The 20813-nt window shown below is 52.0% G+C and overlaps 1 protein-coding gene across 1 annotated transcript; it reads right to left on the bottom strand.

Annotated features, from left to right (window-relative positions):
• Nucleotides 1–264: 264 nt before the first annotated feature.
• On the bottom strand, nucleotides 265–2653 carry ZNRF4 (zinc and ring finger 4). Its single transcript, XM_032466377.1, is given in 2 exon segments — nucleotides 265–1669; nucleotides 2646–2653. Coding segments are annotated over 2 exon segments (1413 nt in total).
• Nucleotides 2654–20813: the final 18160 nt, after the last annotated feature.

Below are 20813 nucleotides of genomic sequence, written 5' to 3'. Positions count from 1 at the left end.
CCACGGGCATGATGAACCAAGAACACGTGCCCCCCACCGGGCCCCATAGCCCCTCACTCACCCGCGGACGCCGGGGAGCCAGCCTTGGGCTCAGCTGGGGTGTGCCACGTGGGTGGCACGCGGGGCCTGTGGCCAGGAGGTCCCACAGCAGCCAGGGCGAGCGTCCGCTTTCAAACCCACTTTATTACCCAGTCTCCAGACTAGAAACATTCCTAGGTTCCACCCTCCCCGCCCCGATCTCCACCAGCCAGGGTGCTGCGGGTCTCAGAGGGGTTCAGGGAGCCCCTCATTGGCCTCAGCCGCACCCACGGAGGTGGTGCTGCAGCGGCGGCCAGGACTGGCTCGGACCAGAAGCTCCAGCCTCCGGGCGCGCAGCCGGGCCTGGATGGCCCAGATCGGGGGGTGGTGGCCAGGCAACGAGGGGTCCTCCTCGTTGCCGAAGCTGTCAACAGTGGAGTCAGAGCCGTCCTCCGTGCCGGCCACCGACTGCTTGCACACGGGGCAGGAGCGCTGGGTGGCCTGGGAGAACCAGGGATCGATGCACTTGCAGTGATAGGTATGGGAGCAGGGGAGGATCTTGAGTTGGTCGCCCTCCTCGTACTCGTCCAGGCAGATGGCGCACAAGTCATTGCGTCTCGTGAAGGTGCGCACCTGGGCCCTCTGGCTGGCCTGCGCCATGACCGCCGGCCTGCGGGCCCACCAGGCCCACAGCCAGTTCCACAGGCGCTGCAGGACGAAGGTGGCGAACGTGAGCAGGGCCAGGGTGCGGCCCAGCACCCAGGAGATGGCCAGCACGGGGTGGCAGTCCAGGTCCGGGCAGGGCGGGTGGTCGGGCAACAGGAGGATGTGGGCCGACTTGTCGCAGCGCACGATGCCCCGCAGGTCCTGCGAGGCGGCCTCGCCCACAAACACCGACGGGATGGCGATCTGGCGCCGCAGGTCCTCGTAGACGTGGGCCATGCGCACCAGGTCGTCGGAGCGCACGTTGTGCACGATGGCCGCCTCGAAGCCGGCCCGCTGGGCATGCAGCACCTTGAGGTCAAATGTGCAGTCGTAGCGGCGGATCAGCACGATGGCGCCCAGGGAGCCATTGCCCAGCTGCGGGCCCTCAATGGGATGACATGCGTTGGCCGGCTTGGCCTCCATTAGGTAGCCCCGCATGCCCCCAGGGGCTAGGGGGACCCCGAACAGGGCTGGCAAGTCCGCAAAGTCCACCGTGCTCGAGTTGCCATCCAGCACGGCCCGCACCACCCCCTGCGAGGGCACCAGCAGCCCCAGCAGGATCAGAGAGGCCCTGACGGCCACCAGGGCCAGGACCAGCCGCAGCCACCCCATGGCCGGCCCCTCCTTCTCTGGCTGTGGCGTGGAGCTAGGTCCCGCTGGGGACGGTGGACAGGAGGTCTCCGGGCATCTCCAGGGCCTCCCAGGGAACCCGTGGCCAGGTGGGAATGGAGGTGACCTTGAACAGGGGCTCAGGGACAGTTAAGCAGAGCAGCAGGGACCTGGTGGTCCTAGACGGAAGCGGCTCCTGGCAGCAGCCCAAGGTGCATTGTGTCTTTGAAGGCTGGTCCCAGGAGGAGCCAACCTACCCAGGTGGCCTTCCTGGAAGATGATGCGGAAGCCAGGAGCCCCCAGGGTTCCAGATGCTCCCAGCCTCTGTGACATCGTCCTATTTCATCCTGCCCCCACCACCTGAGACAGAATTCCTGGGGCTCTGACCTGGGGGGCTGGGCAGCCTTTGAAAAAACTTCTGGAAGGCTCAGAGCAGCACCAGCTCCTGGACTTGTAAGGCTCAGGGGTGCCACAATGTGGGCTGGGGCCCCCCTAGGGCACAAATCTAGCCCTCACACACACAGTCTGCCAGCATCATCTCCCTGAGCCTCCCAAAGACCCACTGAGGAAAGGGCCAATGTTACCCCATCTCAAGATTCCCAGAGGATCCAGACTTGTTCAGGGCACCCTCTGCCCATGAGGTCAATTCTTAAAATCCAAATTCCAAACCTCCTTCCTCTCTCCCCCTCACTTACTCTGCTCCAGCCACATGGCCTCCTTGCTGTTCTTCCAACATACCAGGCATGGTTCTGCCCCAGGGCCTTTGCACATGCTATTTGCTCGAGCTGGAATGCCCCTTCTCCCTGTAGCTGGCTCTTTCTCATCACTCAGGTCTGAGTTCATATGTCCTCAGAGTCTAACTGACTTAATGTGGGGGCAGGGAAAATTGCCAAGGTCAGGGCTGGGCTGGCAGGAATTGGTGGTCCAAGTCCTCGCCACCAGGTAGGACTCTGGGCCTGCACCAGCTTTATTCTCTCAACTCAGAGCTTCCTCTCTGAGTTTCCATGTGTCCCCCATTCCTTAGCCAGAGCCATGGCCATCAGCCTCAAATTCCCCCATCACTCCCCACAACTCATTCCCCAAATCTCTCATTGTGAGTCTGTTTCCTACCCAGTGGGGCACCCCGCTCAAGTCCTGATTCCTGGCTCTGCCATTGACAAAGTGTGTGATGCCAGGTAAATTCCTTAAGTTCCCTGGGCCGTAGCTTCCAGATCTGTAAAATGGGTTTAATGATGAGCAACCGATGTTACAGGACCAGTGGTGTGAAAATTAAATGAGATAATGCACAATCAGTGCCCAGCACGGAGTGCGACCTCGGCATTCTCCCGAAACAGCCCTGCCTTCCGTCTACAGCCCTTTCAGTTCATCACGACACAGCAGTCAGGACTATTTCTAAAGTCTCAGTCCTCTGGTCTCTCCCAAGCTCTAAACTCTCCCATGGCTCCCCACTGCCCTCCAGATGAAGTCCACCCACCTCTGTGTGGCCTACAAGCTCTCCCAAGGTAGAGCCCTGCCAATCCCTTAGGTTTCAATGCTTTTCAATGCTCCAAATGCATCATGATTTGCTGACCTCTAGAACTTTGCAAATGCTATTCCCTCTGCCAGGAACAGAATTCTCTTTCCTCAACTGCACTTTGCTAGGCTGGCTACTTATTCTTTAGGTTTTCTCCGTTGGTCTAATACCTCCCAGAGCAGCCCTCAGCCAAGGATAGAGAAGAGGAACACAGCCAAACAGGCAGGAGGCCTGTGGCAACAGAGGCAGAGTTTGGAATGATATGTCTACTAGCCAAGAAATGGCAAGGGTGGCCAGCTGCCACCAGAGGCTGGGAGTGAGACATGGAACAGATTCTCCCTCTGAACATGCAAGAAGGAATCAAACTTGCTAACACCATGATTTTGGACTTCCAGCCTCCAGAACTGTGAGGGAAGAAATTTCTGTTGTTTTGAGCCCCCTGGTTTGTGGCACTTTGTTACAGCAGTTGTGAATACACAATGGAATCCTTGTCCTAGGGTCTGCATCTGGGTCAGGTCAGCCAAACACAAGGTGTCACCATGCTGAGACCTGAGGGTGATTAAGGATGAAGTTGGTATAAGGGGGCAGAGAACAGCATGCTGGGAATGCAAGTGGCATGTGCAAAGGTCCTGAGGTGAGCAAGAAATAAAGAAAGAGAATTAGAGTTGGATGATTGGACAGGGCAAGCCATTCAGAGTTGCCAAAAAGAGTGTCTTATTCAAGGATGGGAGAGAGATAGGAGAAGGGCAGGCAGGGCCAGACTCCAACATTGAATGTCGATGGCCCTGGGGTTTACACAGAGAACGATGAGAAGCCATAGAGAAGTGTAGAGTAGAAGCAGGACATGGCTGGATTTTGTTTCCCGTTTCCACTCTGTGTGTTTCTGCACTGCTTGGATCTTTTATGTTGGGAATGAATTCACTTATTCCTCCTGAAACAAAAAGAGATTTGTGTTCTGAAAGAACCCTCTGGTTGCTGGATGGAGAGAGAGAGAGAGGCCAGGAAGCCACAGAGGCAGCAGAGAATTGGGGTGGGGGGGAACGACTAGGGAATGGGACAGAGAGAGACTAAGAGGGGATGATGGCCCTGAATGAGTGAGTGGATGTGAAGGACAGGAGGCGAGGGCACCCTGCATGGAGCCAGCCATAGAGGGTCGTGGCATCTCTCCTCCTCCCCTGGGGCTGGCTTCAAGAAAGTCTCGCCTGGTATTACCATCTTTAACACCTTTCCAGCAATCGCTAATCCCTAAGAGGTAGGTCCTTGGCCCCGCTGGCATTTTAAAACATCATTTTGTCTTCAGTATCTTTGTTTTTTGTGGGTCCCATTGTTTGTGGCAAGAGATACAGGGTTTTCTTGTATGACTCTCACAACATTTTCTATTTAAAGGAAAACGTAGTGTTGATCTTTAGGTAACATGCAGTAAGTAAAGGAGCAGGTGCGCGACACTAGGGGGGAGGGTCGAGGGAGAGCCCTCCAGGGATGGGCAGCTGATGAACAGCACATGCGGGTTCCCAGGGCCGCTGTGACAAAGCGCCACAAACTAGGCGGCAGAGAACAACAGGGACGTGCTGCCTTGTGCTTCCGGAGGCCAGAAGTCCAAGACCGAGGTGTGGACAGGGTGGCAGACCCTCCCTCTGAAGGCTCTTCTGGCTGCTGGGACCCACATGCAGGGAAAGCTGAGTGTCCAGGGACTTAGCCCCCTGGGGAGTAGCCCAGAACCGGTGGCAGACGGGAGCAAGGGGACAAACGCTCCATCTCCCGCCCTCAGATGAGAGAACTCAGGGGGCCACGGCACTCCCCACCTCCTAGAGACGCGCAGTGGGACTGGGCTCCACCGTCCCCATGATAACTTGCTCTTGGTAATGCTTCCTTCATAGGCTGTCTTCCCCTTCCTATCCCTGCTCCCTACTCCCCTCCCAGTATCTTCTGAGACCATTTCCAAAAGGAATCACTGGCATCCAGATCCTCGTCTTGGGCTCGTTACTGGGTGAACCCCATCTACAGTGCTGCCTGAGAATAGGAGAAAGCACAAAAGCAGAACAGAGAGACCAGGAGAGACCCAGGTCCTAAACCCATCATTTGAGCACCTCGGTCCAGCTGAGCCTGAAGGCCACAAAACACCTGTACTCCTGTTATAGGAACCCGTTATACTCCTTTTTTTGCCTTAGAGTTGGTTTCTATCACCACACAACTAACCTCATGGCGGGGGCGGCGGGGGGAGTTGGTCGTTCCAGAACCTCATAGGAGAAGAGACACTGGGCACAGCTGTAAGTTTGATTTTCTTTGCTTCATGTTGCCTCCCTCCCCAAATGCTTCTAGCAGGGACCTCCTCCTTCTCAGCCAAAGCTGGCTGGCTCCTCTGTCGGTTAGATGTAAAGCAGGTGTCAGATGGGGTGATGAGATGTGCCTGTGTTCACGCTAATTTCCCCGAAGTCAAAGTCACATCTTCCTCCCTTCCTCAATGCATCTCTTGTACTTTGGATCCAAAATTTGCACATACATGGGCAGGCATGCAATACACCCACCCACCCAACTGGACTGTGATTCAGGAGCCCCGTGGGGCCCCACGGGGCTGGGGCTGGAGGGGCATTTAGAGGTCTGCGAGGGGTTCATGATAAAGAATCATCCACGCGGAGGTGGCCCTGGGCGTCTCTGTCTTTCTATCTCTCCTCTCTGTGAACCTCTATTTCTGGTTCTCTCTCCCTGAATCTCTCTCCGGCTCTCTCTTTCTCTCCCTCCTCTATCTTTCCATTTCTCTGTTGGGGTCGCTTTTTGTCTGTGCCTCTCGCTTCTGCCTCTGTCTCTGCTCCTCTCCCTCTAGCTTTTTCTCTGTCTCAGCCTTTCTACATCTCTGTGTCAATGTCTCTGTTTGTTACTGTCTGATTCTGCTGTAAGTCTCCTGCTGAGATTCCTGTCTCTGTCCCTGTCTCTCCACGGAGGTCTTTCCTGATCTCCGTCACCTGGTCCCTGGGTCTCCTCGTCTCTCTAACTTCACCTCGTCTTGTCTCCCGTGCTACTTTCTGTGTGCGCCTCTGTCTCTCTGTGTCTCTCTCTGCCTGCCTCTCTCTCTCCCCTCACCCACTCCCCGGCCCCATGCCTGACCCACAGGAGATATGCAGTGGGTTTTGTCAGCTCGGAACCAAAGGTACATCTTTGTGATGTGGTGAGAGAGGAGCTGGGTTTAAGGTCCAACATGGCCCTCACTTACTGGCACAGGGAGTCCTTCTCGCTCAGCAGCTCAGCTCCTGGTGTCTGTCCGGTGAACAGGGTCAATGCGGAACCAACACTCTCTGAACAGAGTTGCCCATGGACTCTCCCATCACCCTTTGTGCTTGGGGCTCTGCTTTTTCCTACTTTTCCCAGGAGGAAGCCGGCATGCAGAGCGTGAACCATCCCTCCCCAAATGCCACAGTGAAGAGGAGGCTGGACCACCTTCTCTGCCTCCAGGACCCCCAAACCTCCTGACCCCGCTGGGCCAGGCATCCAGCTGCACATTCACAGACTTGCTGTCTGAGGTCAGGTGGCTTCATCTGTCTTCCCACCTTTCCTCCTCTGAGCTCCTAGTTTTTATGCTGGGAGAATGAAACTCGTGGAGACCGAGACCATTGCTGGGGAGAAGGAGCTGTCTGCACAGAACGACGTGCCAGGCGTCGGGGATACAGGAGTGATCAAGACGAACTGAGCAGCTGGGATTTGTTGATTGGTGTCATGTCCAATCAAATATTTGTTAAGTACCTATGGTGTGTGCATGCCAGGCCCTGGAGACACAGAAGGGACCAGGACAGATCCGGTCCCCACCCTCCTGGGGGTTCTGTTCAGCAGGGGAGGAAAAGGTTTAAACAAATGAATAAGAATGTTGCAAATTGCAAGTCGCATGAGGGAAGTAAGACAATAAAAACAAAATATAACGTGTCTCAGAAGCCAGTCAATGGAAGAACGCTAGAACGCGTGGGTGAAAGTTTAAGGAGAAACAGGATGGTTACGTAGCATCAAAGTAACTCTCCCAAGGGCCTTATGAGTTTGAAAGGTAAGAAGGTAACTCTCTAGGGGGAGATCTGGTGTCATAACCACAGGATCAAGGACAGCATCACCGGTGAGGAGACACAGGACCTTCATGCATCTCCTGACATCCTGCACTAAGGAGGATACACTGTCGCCGCTGTGGGATTCTGGGCAGAGACATGCAACCCCAGTCTAACCGTGAGCCACCATCACACCCGAACTGAGGGTCCTTCTACAAAATCCCTGGCCAGTGCTCTGCATAAGTGTCAAGGTCTCGGAAGGCATGGAAAGACTGAGGAACTGTCCCAGAGTGAAGGATGCCAGGGACACGTGATGACAAAATGCAGTGGGTGATCCTGGATGGTTTCCTGGACCAGGAAGGGGACATTTCTGGAAAAACTGGTGAAACTCCAATCAGGTCTGTAAATTCATTAGGTAATACTGCAGCCATGCTAATTTCCTGGATTTGATCATCATGCTGGGTTGCGCACCACGTGAACATCAGGGGAAGCTGGGTGGTGCACAGGGACTTCGTGCTGCCTCTAAATTGTCTTTCTGCAGGTTTTCTGTAAGCCTAAAATTATTTTAAAACAAAATGTTAAAAGAAAAAAACAAACCCAAGAGGCTTAAGGCAATAAAAAGAAGGAGGATGAGGGGATGGGGGAAGGGGAGGAAGAGGAGTAAGGGAGGAGAAAGTCTGAGAGGGAGACAGTGACGGACATACAGAGTAGTCCAGGACATCCTCTCTGAATGGGTTGGTATTTAAACCAAGATTGAAGGTAGCTCAGAATGAACAGTTTGCATTTTACTGTAAGTGCGATGCAGAGCCTGGCCTATCTGAGTTCCCCGCAAGCAGCTGAGAGGCAAGGTTTCGGGTGCAAGCAGTTTTAGTGGGAGGTGACCCCAGGAATTCCGAGGATGGAGTGGGGGGAGTGTGGGTGGGTTGGGGAAGAGGTGATATGGGGTACATTCACGGACAGATGGGGCTCAGTGAGAGTCTGGGGGACTCTGCAGAGCATGAGCCTCAAAGTTGCGGGGCTCCAGGGATGAGGGAGCTGGGGTATTTATACACCTGCTCCTGCCAGCCATTGGGCAGGGGCTGCTGGAGGGAACGGCACAAACTCTGAGACACTTCTCACATGCAACGGGTGGGAGCAGGGCACGCTCAGGCAGAGTCAGACCTGGGACGCCAGCCAGCTGTGCAGGGAGATGGTGAGGGCCCAGGGGATCTGGGCAGGCCACCAACGGCATTAGTTCAAGAGCCTTTAGAGCTGCACTGACCAATATGGCAGCGACTAGCTACCTGGGTCTATCTAAATTCATCAAAATGAAATAAAAATAAACATTCAGTTCCTCACTCACACTTGCCACGTTTCAAGTGCACCATAGCCACATGTGGATGGCAGTGTTTGGTGGCACAGTTCTCAAACATTCTGTCATCACAGAAAGTGCTACTGGACAGCCCTGCATTGGAGGATTCTAAGCAAGAGACTGACATAATCCAGTTGAGGCTCGAGGGAAAATCTCTCTGGCTGCTGAGGGAAAACAGCTGGTTGGGGGTAAGGGTGGGGGCCAGGAGCCCAGGGAGGAGCAGGGGCACGCATCTAGGCTGGAGGTGATGGAGGCTCGGACCCATGCAGTAGTAGTAGGGGTGGAGCAAAACTGTTTGGAAGTGGCATGACCAGTAAGTCCTGATCACTTGGACCTAAGAGGTGAAGGGAGAGGAGGAAGGGGATGTGAGATCTGGCCTCTGATGTGAGCGGCAGGTGGAGGTGGGATGGCCGTCCCCAAGATGGGAGAAGGAGCCAGTTCAGGTGCAGATGCTAAGCTTTGTCTGACCCCCCCACCACCACCACCAGGCCCGAGGGGTCAGGGAGAAGTCCATCTGGCAGCTGGACCCTAATGGCAGAGGCCTGGGTAAATGCAGGAATCTGGGGCCACAGGCCATTTTGGCCACCAGCCCAGCTGGCAACCGCTGGGCCGTGATGTAACTTGTCAGGCAGAAGCAGAGCCTCGTCCCCAGGCTCGAAGGCACAGCTTGCCTAAATGCTAACACGTTTTGCCTCCAAATGGTGGTGGGGTATGCGTGTGTGTATGTGCGTGTTTAATTCTGGAATGAATTTAATTCTAATTCTGCTGACTTTGGGGATGGGAAACAGCTGTCTTAATGAGTTAAACAGTAGGTTTAAAATAGCGAGCATCTGTTCACCGTCTGAGCTAGCACCCGCCGAGGCTGCTCAGAGGCTCTGGGACTCACAGTTTGGGGTAGGGGTGGGGCTGCTCTGGAGATGGTGCAGAACATGGGGCTGGCAGGTCCAAGATGCGGGTTCAAAGCTCGCCCTGCCGCCAGGTGAGTTACCTCCCCCTGTGACTTCTGCTGCTTCATCTGTAAATAGAGATACTGACATTACCCAATGCAGAGAGTTGTTAAAAGTTTATACTGTGTAGCACAGGGAACCATATTCAATTATCTTGTAGTAACTTACGGTGAAAAAGAATATGAAAACGAATATATGTACGTTCCTATATGACTGAAGTATTGTGCTGTACACCAGAAATTGACACAAATTGTAGACTGATTATACTTCAATAAATATATATATATATATAAAGGTTTAGATGAGTTAAAACACGTTAAGTGTGCTTAGAACCACTCCAGGCAGAGAGTGAGTGCTATACAAAAGTGTAATACATTTTTTTTAAGTAAATAAATGTAGAACAGAATTCCAGAGAGCAAAAAGAGGTAGGGAAAGAAAATAACAGGGTGATGGAGGCCACAGAGGAAACTGGGTGGAGCTGATTTAGACAGGGAAATAAGGGAGGGCTTCCCTGAGGAGGTGACTTTTGAGCTGAGATCTGAAGGAAGTGGAGGAACTGCCCATGTGCAAGTCAGGAGTAGAGCATTCTAGGCAGAGGGAACAGCAAGTGCAAAGGCCCTGTGGCAGGACCATGTTTGAGTATTGTGCAAATAGCAAGGAGGACGGTCCAGCTGGAAAAGAAGGAGCAGAGCCAGAATTCAATCGAACCTGTAGGTTGCATTATGGAATTTAAGCTTTATCTGAAAGGCACTGGGGAAACCACTGTGTGTTTCAGGTTGGGGAGGAGTGAGCTCTGACTTGCAGCCAGATTTGTGGCTCTCATCTCAGTTTCTGCTTGCACTGATTTAAGCACCTACTGGATACCTGGCTCTCATGCAGAATCAGAGCTGCCCATGGCCAAGTTGGGAATGAGTGAAACACTGAAATGCCACAAGCTTCTGTCCCAGCTGGGCGGAGCGCAGCCCGCTGGTGATGCTCCGGGCACGACAGCCCTGGGTTCCAGTCCCAGCTCTCCCACTTCCCAGCCACACGGCCTGTCCTCAATCTCCCCTTCTTGTGACTGATTGTCTCCCGAATGGAACAAGATGACCCATGCCCAGTGCTTCACGTGTGCTGTCACCACGTTTCTACCACAAAGTAATTTCTTAAAAAGTGAAACGCGTCCTCACCATAAGAGCCAGCAACTCCACTCCTAGCGAGGGATTTGCGCGAGAGAAAGAGACCACACGTCCCTACAAAGACTTGCACCCACGTGTTCAGAGCAGCCCCAGCCCGGAAACCACCAAACTGTCCACCAACAGGCAAATGAATAAACAGTGATCCCTGCGAGGCGCCAAGACACGCAAAGGCATGGAAAGCAGACGCAGTGGAATGCACATCATGTGAAAATGCAAACTAACTTATAGTGACTGAAAGCAGACTAGGGGTTGCCTGAAAGGGTGGGGGAGGGGAGGGGAAGGAGTTACAGAGGGACCCACGGGAACTTGGCGGGGGATGGATGTCACTGCCCCGACAGTTTTACGTGTGTGCGCCTGCGCAAAACCGCATCCAATTTGCACATCAAATATTTGCGGTTTATTGTATGCAAACTATAACTCAATAAAGCCATAAAAGCAAAATGAAATATCAACAACAATTTTAAAAAAAGAAAAGAGAAGAAAAGCACTTAGCCCAGTGCCCAGGGTGCAGGAAGCCGTAATGGGGGTGGGACAGGGGGAGAAGCTTCCTGAAGCCGCAGGCTAAGGCCACAAGCTGGCCCCAGATCCCCCTGCTCCTCCCTGCCCTCCACCTCCACATGCCCCCATCCTGGGAAAGGAGCCTGGCCAGCCCGCACTTCACCCAGGGCCCGGAAAGTAATTTCTTAACGTTCTGCTCTCCGCCAACAAGACACAAGATTAATTACAACCATAAACACATTGGGCGCCGCCTAAGTATTTCATAGGTCTGTGCGTGCGCTTCCGCACGCGCCTGCACACACACACTCGCGGGTCTCGGTTTGGTTTTTTTGTTTGTTTTTTTGTTTTAGTATTTTGCTTTTCTTTAAAGGAGGCTGCAGGTGGACAAATGGGGAGCTACCCCTCCCCTCCCCCCTCCTTCCCTCCCCTTCTGTCCTCTTCTCTCTTTTTTCATTCCTTCCCCTGACAGAGAGGTCTCAAGGAGATGGGGAGCCTTCTGCCCCAGGTTCGTTGGAGGAATGGGTTTCCCTGGCTGCCTCTTTGCAAGCTGGCCACAGTGCCGGGAGGATATAGTGGGTGGGAGGGGGTCTGGGCCATGACCCTACTCTCCGGGAGCGGGGACTGGAAGCCCTGTGTCACTATGGAAAGTGGCCAAGAGCCCCTTCCCCCTTTCGCAAGGATCAGTCAGCCCTCATTTATTCATTCAACAGATGTCTCCTGGGGCTGCAGAGTGTGGCAGTTTAGAGCATAGATTTGGGATCACAGAGTTCCAGTCGAATTCAGCCTCCACAATTTCTTGGCTGTATGACCTTGGGGGACTGCCTTCACCTCTCTGGGCCTCAGTTTCCCTATTTGCAAGATGCAGATAATAACAGTATCCTATATCACAGGGCTCCTTCAAAGCTTAAGTTAGATGTAACATCCTTATAATGTTCTCAAGGTGGGGCCAGGTATACAGTACATGTTCAATCAGTTTAGTGATCACGAGGAGGGGGTGTGACTATTTGTTGAGCTCTGGGCCCTGTCCTGGGAGCTGGGGTTGGAGCAGTGGAGGATATGGATGGTTACCCACCCTACCATGCTCAGACCTTATTCTTCTTTCATCATTGCATTTTACATATGGAGGCTCAAAGCCATGGAAGGGTTTGGTCAGGAACTCAATATAGGATATGGATAAGGGAACTCAGAGATGCCTCAGTGATCTCAAGGCCTCTTCTTTTTGCTGGTGGGGAAACTGAGAATCCGGCGGTGGAGGGGGTTGGGGGCAGGGAGGGCTCCCAGACCTTCAGCTCCAAGCCCAACCCTGGGTCTCAAGAGGGATCCCAGATATTCACAGCCATGTCCATGCCTGTCTTCGGCACTACAGATGTGGGAGCTGCCTGCCTGCAATTTACCAAATGTGACAGTGTCTTGGCCCCAATGATACAGCCTGAGCCAGTGGCATCTGCAGGCCTGTCACCTCCCACACTGGGTCTGAGCGATGGAGAGAGGGAGCCGAGTCAGGCCCTCACCGCATGCCAGATCCCAGCTGGCCAAGCACTTCTGCAGACTTGGGGGATGGCTAGAGACTCTCAGCAACCCTAAGGATGGATGGATCATAACCCCATCAGGCAGATGTGGAAACTAAGTTTCCAGGATGGAAATTAATCACCCAGGGTCACATAGAAGGTACTCATCTGAGTCTCTCCTATTGCTGGTCCTGGGTTGTGGGTTGCAGACAAGCAGTGACCAAGACAGACCCAGGTCCTGCCCTCTTGGGGCTCACATCCACTGAGGAGGATGGACAATGAGCAATAAACACTGTAAATAATCGTGTGGTGTGTTGGGTAATAAATGCTATGGGGGAAAAAAGAAGGGGAAAAGGTATAGTATGCTGTAGACAGAGGAGGGTGAAATTATAAGGGGTGGGAAGATTTGGGGGTTCACTGAGGAGGTGACATCTGAGCAGACACCTGAGGGAGGTGTGGGATGGAGCCATGAGGAGATCCAGGGAACAGCATTCCAGGTCGAGGGTACAGCTTGTGCAAAGGTCCTGGGGCAGGACTGTGCCTGGCATGTTGGAAGAATAGCGAGGAGGCCCATGTGACTGGAGCAGATTGAGTGAGGGGGAGAGAGGGAGGAGGTGAGGGTAGGGAAGGGATGGGAGCAGGTCATGCAGGGTCCTGTGAGCCACAGGGAGGATTTGGGCTTTTACCCCAAGGGAGGAGGAAGCCCTGGAAAGCTGTGGGCAGAGGAGGGGTGAGACCTAACTCTTGGTGCTCACAAGCGCCCTCTGGTGGCTATGGGGAGGACAGACTGTGAGAGGCGAGGAGGGCTGTGGAATTTAGCCCAGGGGGTCTGGGGAAGAGTCTCTAAAGAGGTGAGATTTGAGTTCTAAGTGAGTAAGAAGCATAAGGTAAGAAAGGGCATTCCAGGCAAAGGGCACAGCCAGTGCAAAGGCCGTGAGGCAGGAACAAACTTGGCCTGTGTGAAGAACAGCATGGAGATGGAGTGAGATGGGAAGAGGGACATGGGAGGAGGATGCAGATTCTGGACTGGGCAGAGCCCGGAGGGCCTCAGTGTGGACTTTCAGTTTTACTCTAAGGCCACAGGGACCCTTGCCTTTGAGCAGGGACCCTTCCACAATTGGCCGGATGACGTGATAGGCAGAATAATATTCCCCCAAAGATGTCCTCATCCCAATGCAACCTCAGAATATGGTTCCTTACATAGTGTCGTGGGAAGAACGGTGTTCCCTCCCAAAATCCATGTACCCCAGAACCCCCGAACGTGACCTTATTTGGAAATAGCTCATCGCAGGTGTAATTAGTTCAGGATCTGGAAATGAAATCAACGTGCATCTCGGGTGAGCCCTAAAGCCAATAACTGGTGTCCATATAAGAAGAAGACAGAACAGAGAAGTCGGCCAGGTGAAGATGGAGGCAGTTTGGAGGGTGTTTCCAAGGAACACCTGGGGCCACCAGGAGCAGGTGGAGGTGATGTGTATTTAATCACAAAAAAAATTTTTTTAATTTAAGAATTAACATTGTTTGGGGGTACTGGGTTTTCCTTTCCGGTGATGAGAATGTTTTGGAAGAAGAGAGCTCACAACATTGGGAGTACACTCCATGCCACCAGATTGGCTAATTTCACTTTATGTGAATTTCACCTCAGTTTTTTAAAAAAATAATAAAATGAAATAAAATAAAATAAAATCCCTTGCCTTGGGTGCCCCCCCCATTAATGTTCTGGTGCAAATTATTCTAGAACTTTCTCTGCCCATGTCATCAGTCTGTGGCTCCCTCTTGCCCCATCCACGTATCCCAGACATCAGTCTACACCTGCACACATCACTGACCTCATTCTTTGTCCTGGCTGTGTAGTTTTCCCTTACCCAAGAAGCAGGGGTTACCCACCCCTGGCAGTGGGCTTCCGGCAGTTTCCAGCTGTCTATCCTCCCCACTGCCTACAAGGCCCTGCACGACATGCCCATGTCCTCTCCCTGCCCTCTCCTCCTCTCCTCCCTCTCTCCCCCACACAGACTTCCTCGCTGTTCCTCCATCTGCCAGGCCCACTGGGGCCTCAGGGCCTTTGCACATGCCAGGCTCTCTCTGCCTAGAGCACTCCTCACTCATCCCCTTCTCCTGGAGAACTCATTTTTCAAATCACAGCTCCAATGTCATTTCCTCATTCCAAACTCACTGAGGGGGTAGAGAGGTGACGGTGTCTGAGAGAGAACGGGAGACTCTCAAGGGTAGAAGCCCTGCAGAGATGGGGGGGCAGATTGCGGGGCTGTGAGTTGGAGGCTGAACAGGATGCTGGGACTCGGGTGGGGCTGCCGGCCCCTGTTGTACGGAGCCCCTGCCCCCCACCAAGGCACTGGCTTTTGCACATCAACACTCGCCAGAGATGCAGGAAATATTTTCTCTCCGGCTGACACGTTTGGCAAAATACAAATCCTCCAGCTTTTTCCGTGCGAAAAACATGTCCATCAAAACCGTCCCCACAGTGCCTGCAGGAGAGGGAGGCCGCTGGATTTGGTCCGGGGATTGCAGAAAGGGCTCCGGGGAGAGGGAGATGCAGTGGCCTCGGCTCTCTCTGCAGTCGGAGGGCGACATAAAAACAGAATAGTAGCCAAATAGCCCCTGTTTGATGAGCGCTTGGTCTGGGCTAGAAGTTCAGCTATCTATACTTGCTCGTGTGTCTACACAACTCCACGATTATTATCCCCATTTTTCAGATAGGGAAGCTGAGCCCAGAGAGGGGAATACACTTCCCCAAGGTCACACAGCAGAGTCAGGATTTGAACCCACAGGCTACTCAACCTCCCAGGGATGCCTAGCAGAGGCCCTACCCAGCAGGGAAGGGGAGGAAAGGCAACTGAGACCAAAGGATCAGAATATGCAAGGGCTTCAAAGCAGGTTCCATTCAACAGCTCCAGCTGTGGCCAGCAGCCCTTCGTTAAATCAGTCTGTGACTGTGTGGAGCCTAGAAGGAGGGGCACAAGCTGAGAGGGTCCCCAGCCATAGTGGTGATGAGGACGGGGTGTTCCTGGTGTCCCTTAGCTTGCTGGTCATGACTTCCTTAACCACCTACATGATCCTTGCCACATCCTAGTCCCCACAAACTCCTAAGCCAGAGGTGAGTGTGACAGGGGCCTCTGTGCAGCCTTAAGCAAGTTGCTTAACCTCTCTGTGCCAGTTTCCCTGTTGGTTAAAATAGACATAAAAAATAATCCCTAACTCCCAATTAAAACCACTCATGTCAAAAACACTTGGCACACGGTAGGTGATTATAAAAGTGGAATGCATTTAGGTAAGCGGTTCCTCACCAAGGAATGAGAGGAGATGGGCATCTTCCTCCCTCCCCGCCCACCCATCCCTGGGAAAGGTGCAACCTCTAGAAAGTCAGCAGGAAGATGGCTCTGGTCATGAAGCCCCAGTTCCCGCCTGCTCCCATGGTGAGGGACTGACTTTTCTAGAACGTTGCCCCTCCTCCCAGTTTCCATCCGGAGCCAGCACTGCCGCATAAATCCCGCTTTACGGCTGTTATTGACGGGGAGCGGGGAGAGCAGCCCTAGCAAGGCCCAATTAATTTTCCCGTCTGGCATCTGTGCGCCGGGCGAATTTCTGAGCTCCTGGAGGGAGGGGGCAGAGCCAGCTGGGGACAGGCCAGGCTGAGGACAAGGTCGTGGGCAGGCTGCAGCATTCTAGATCGCCCTCCTAGGAGTACTGTTCAGGGAGTTCTAGATTCTGAGCCCCAGGCTCTTGACTGGAGGGTAAAATAGGAGATATCTCTAAACTCTGAGTAAATTCTGCAATTTTTAATTAGGCTGAAAATGAGGGTTTCACCAAGGAGACCCTTGAGCAAAACTCCAAAGGAGGTGAGAGAGGGAGCCATGTTGCTTTCTGAAGGAACAGCTTGTCAGCAGAGAGCACAGCCTGTGCAAAGGCCCTGGGGCAGGACCATACCTGGCATGTTGGAGGAGCAACCAGGAGGTCTGCGCGCCTGGAGCAGAGTGAGCGAGAGGGAGAGAGGGAGGAGGAGCGGGCAGGGAAGGAACAGGGCAAGTCAGGCAGGCCCTTGTGGGCCCGGGGAGGCCTTGGGCTTTTACCCTGAGGGAGGTTGGAGCCCTGGAGGGCTGCGGGCCGAAGGACAAGACCTGACTCAGGTACTCCCGGGCGCCCTCTGGCTGCTGTGCAGAGAAGAGTTGGACACGCACAGCACAAAAGCCCAGGTGTTACGATCTCCCTGTCCCATCACGAAACCTCCTTGCTCTTTAAAAGGAAAATTAGTGCATGCGAGGAGGCACTGAAGCACTTTCGATGAACTTTCTGTGATGATAGAAATGGTCTCCATCTGCCCTGTCTGCTATGGGAGTCACTAGAAACACGTGGCTTCTGAACAGCCAAAATGTGTCCAGAGCAACCGTGGAACTACAGTTCAAATTTATTTAATTATTTTAATTTATTTTTGAAATAGTGGTAAAATACATATAACATAAAATTTACCATTTTAACCATTTTTTAAGAGCACAGCTTAGTGGCATTAAGCACGTTCGCATAGTTGTGCAACCATCCCCACCCTCCATCTCCAGGACTTTCCCATCTTCCCAAACTGTAACTCTGTACTCATTAAACACCCACCCTCCACCCCCCCTCCCCCAGCCCCTGGCCCCTCATCTACTTTCTGTCTCTATGGATTTAACTCCTCTAGGGACCTCCTGTGAGTGGAATCAGACAGTATTTGTCCTTTTGTATCTGGCTTATATCTCTGAGCATCATATTCTCAAGGTTCATCTATGTTGAAGCTGGTGTTAGAATTTCCTCCCTTTTTAAAGTCAGATAATGTTCCTTTGTGTGGAGGGACCACGTTTTGTGTATCCATTCATCTGTCAACGGACACTGGGGCTGCATCCACCTGTCAGCTACTGTGAGTAATGCTGCTGTCAACATGGCTAGACAAATATCTCTCTGAACCTCTGCTTTCAATCCAATTTTACTTAATTTTGGTTAATTTAAATTTAAATGGCCATGGGGGTAACTAGTGGCTACTGGATTGGACAGTGTGGCTCTAGAAGGATTGAAAGAGACTTTAAGAGAAGGAACTTTCTCCTCCTTCAGTCTCACTGAGTGCGCTGTCTGGGCCAAGACGTGACATGTTATAAGCCACCCACACGAATTAGCCTGCCACGCTGTAACCTGCTGTCCGGAGCAGGACGCAGCCCAAGGGCTTTGGAAATAACAAGAGCCCACGCCCAGGACGAGGCCTCCTGGGGCCACCACTTCCTCCTTCCCTGAAGCCGGTGACCTGGACCCCACTGGCCTGAGGATGATGATCGCCATGTCCTTAGCCACCCCTCTCTGGCTGTTGCTGCCCACCCCCTGCCTGCAAGAGCCGGGGTGCAGCCACACCCCATCACACACCCCACCCCATGCCCCTGGACTTCACTAGAATGGTGCTCCCAGAGGCTGGGTGGGGAGTATGCCGCTCCTTGTGTGTTACATGAGCTGTAGAAGAGCCCTCAAGGAAACGTCTAAGTGGAAGTGTATCAGTCAGCTATTGTGGTGTAACAAAGTACCCACAAATTTAATCGTTTCAAAGACCACATTTACTGTGGGTCAGGAATCCAGGCATGACTTAGCCAAGTCCCTGGCTTCAGGGTCTCTCATGAGGCTGCAGTTTTGGTGTCCCTGGAACAATAGTCTCATCAGAGGCTCAACTGGGGAAGGATCTGCTTCTAAGTTCCTGCAGGTTATGGCAGAACTCATTTCCTTGTGGCCATAAGCCTGAAGTCCCCAGCTCCCCGCCAAATAGGTGCTGCTCTCAGCTTCTAGAGGACATCCACAATTCCCTGCCACATGAGCCTCTCCATGGACTGTCCCCAAAATGACCATTTCCAATTAAGGGAAAAAAAGAGTGATGAGTTTTCCAGCAAGATAGTCTTCAGTAAGGCAACAAAATCACAGAAGTGACATCCTATCACCTCTGCCATATTCTATTGGTTAGAAACAGGCCACAAGCCCTACCCATATGGAAGGGGAGGGGTTCACACAAAGTTGTGGACACCAGGAGGCAGGAATCATGAGAACCACCTTCGGGTCTGTCTGCCACAGGAAGCAGAGGGAGGAAGAGGTTGAGATGGCTCTGGGCCCTGAGAGGTTTCTGGGAAGGAAGGAAGGGAAGGAGGAGGGAGGAGCTGATGGTAAGAGAGATTGGGAATTAGGAGAAAGACATTAAATTCCACATATATTTTTGGTGCTTACTTTTTGCCCAACCTTGTACCCAGAAAAGACAGCCCCAAGAGCTCTTGGTCCAGCATTGATACCCCAGCCCACTGTGACATTGGCTGTAATGGGTGAGAGGGGTGCACAGTACACTAGGGGAGTCCAGAGAAGATCCCTGGTCCACCCTGAGGGTCATAAAATGTTTCCTGGAGGAGGAAGCCTCTGTGCTGACCCCCAAGGATGAGACAGAAACCATGAGTGAGTTGGGGGAATGTACGCTGGGAAGAAGGACCAACAAGAGGAAAGGCCTAGATGCCTGAAGGAGAGAAATGTGCACACCTGGACAAACAGCATGGTCATGGAAGGGAATGAATGGATGAGTTGTCACTTTGCCTCTGAGGGAGGTCATCCCATACTCATTGTACAGATGGGGAGACTGAGGCTCAGGGAGATGAAACCACCTCCTCCAGGTCACAAGGCTGAGGAGAGGAACAGTCTGATCTGTCATACAGATGCTTGAGGTCCTTCTGTGCTCTCACACTATAACTCTGAGATCCCCTGTACAACCGCCAGATTTAAAACAACAACAACAAACAATAATCATACTGGTAGCATTTGTTAAGTACTTTCTATGTGCTAAGTACTTTTTTCTTTTTACTATATGGAATGAATCTCTTTTTTAAAAAAACAACTTTTTATTGAAATATAGTTGACTTACAATGTTGTCTTAAGTTTCAGGTGTACAACAAAGTGATTTAGTTCTACATAATTTTTTTCAGATTCTTTTCCATTACAGGTTTTTACAAGCTATTGAATTTATTTTTTACAAGCTATTGAATATATTTCCCCACTGTGCTATACAGTAGGTCCTTGCTATTTATCTAGTTTATATATAGTAGTGCGTATCTGCTAATCCTAAACTCCTAATTTATCCCTCCCCCAATCCTTTTCCCTTTGTAACCATAAGTTTGTTTTCTGTGTCTGTAAGTCTGTTTCTGTTTTGTAAATAAGTTCATTTGTATCACTTTTTTAGATTCCACAAATAAGTGACATCATATGATATTTATCTTTCTCTGTCTGTCTTACTTCACTTAGTACGATCATTTCTAGGTCCATCCATGTTGCTGCAAATGGCATAATTTCATACTTTTCATGGCTGAGTAATATTCCGTCGTATATATACAGCACATATTCTTTCTCCATTCATCTGTTGGACATTTAGGTTGCTTCCATGTCTTGGCTATTGTGTGTGCGAAGGACTATTATAAATGCTGTATATACATCAGGGTCGGCCCCGGACCAAATATGGCCCAACACTTGTTTTGTACATTTTTAAATGGTTGGGGGGGGAATCAGAGAATAATATTTTGAGACACATAAAAATGATATGAAATTCGAATTTCAGTGTCCATAAATAAAGTTTTATTGGCACACAGCCACATTCATTCATTTACATAACATCTGTGGTGTCTTTTACACAACCACAGCAAAGGAGCCATTATATGGCCCACAAAGCCAAAAACTTTGACTTTCTAGCCCTTGGCAGTAGAAGTTTGCTGGTTCCTGCTGCTTGTGTATTAAATCCCCTGCAAGAGATCCATGAGTTAAATGTGATTTTCTTAATTTGTAAGAATGGGGAAACTGAGCCACACAGGGGCTTGGCCAAGGTCATAGTGGAGAAGTGGCCAAGCAAAGTATTGAACCTTAGTCTGTTGGACTCCCTGTACAGTGCTCCCAGCTCCACCCCAGACCTGGTCATGCCCTCTGAGCCAGCCCTCAGCACTTGGGGTTGGGAGTGTCTGGATCCAGCTCTTGGGGTGGGAATAGCTCAGTGGTAAAGTACATGCTTAGCATGCACAAAGTCCTGGGTTCAATCCCCAGTACCTCTGTTAAAAAAAAAAAAAAAAGGTAACTCTTCCTGCCCCTAGCCTGAGGAGTCAGCCAGTGACCAGGGCGAGCTTCCTGATTCCGCCCTGTCCCCTCTGGTTGGACTGATCCAGAAAGACGGCCAATTCAGAGCAAATCAATTAAATAAACTCCATGCTGGCTGCTGCCCTGTTTTTCTGACCTCAGCCAGGAGGCTCAGGTTCCGGCTGACTTGGATTCAAGCAAATGCACCTGTGGGCAGAGCTGAGAAGGGGCTGCTGGATCAGGAATCTGTACAACCCGACCCCCTGGGAGCCTGTGATATTGGATTGTATCATCCGATCCCTCCTGGGGAAGGCGAGGTGGGGGGATGGTGTGAGCCAAAGCTGAGAGAGGGGAC

The sequence above is a fragment of the Camelus ferus genome, chromosome 22 (assembly GCF_009834535.1).
Source record: "Camelus ferus isolate YT-003-E chromosome 22, BCGSAC_Cfer_1.0, whole genome shotgun sequence".
Classification (NCBI taxonomy): Eukaryota; Metazoa; Chordata; class Mammalia; order Artiodactyla; family Camelidae; genus Camelus; species Camelus ferus.
Note: the sequence above shows the minus strand (reverse complement) of the source record. Positions and strands in the feature narration are given on the sequence as shown.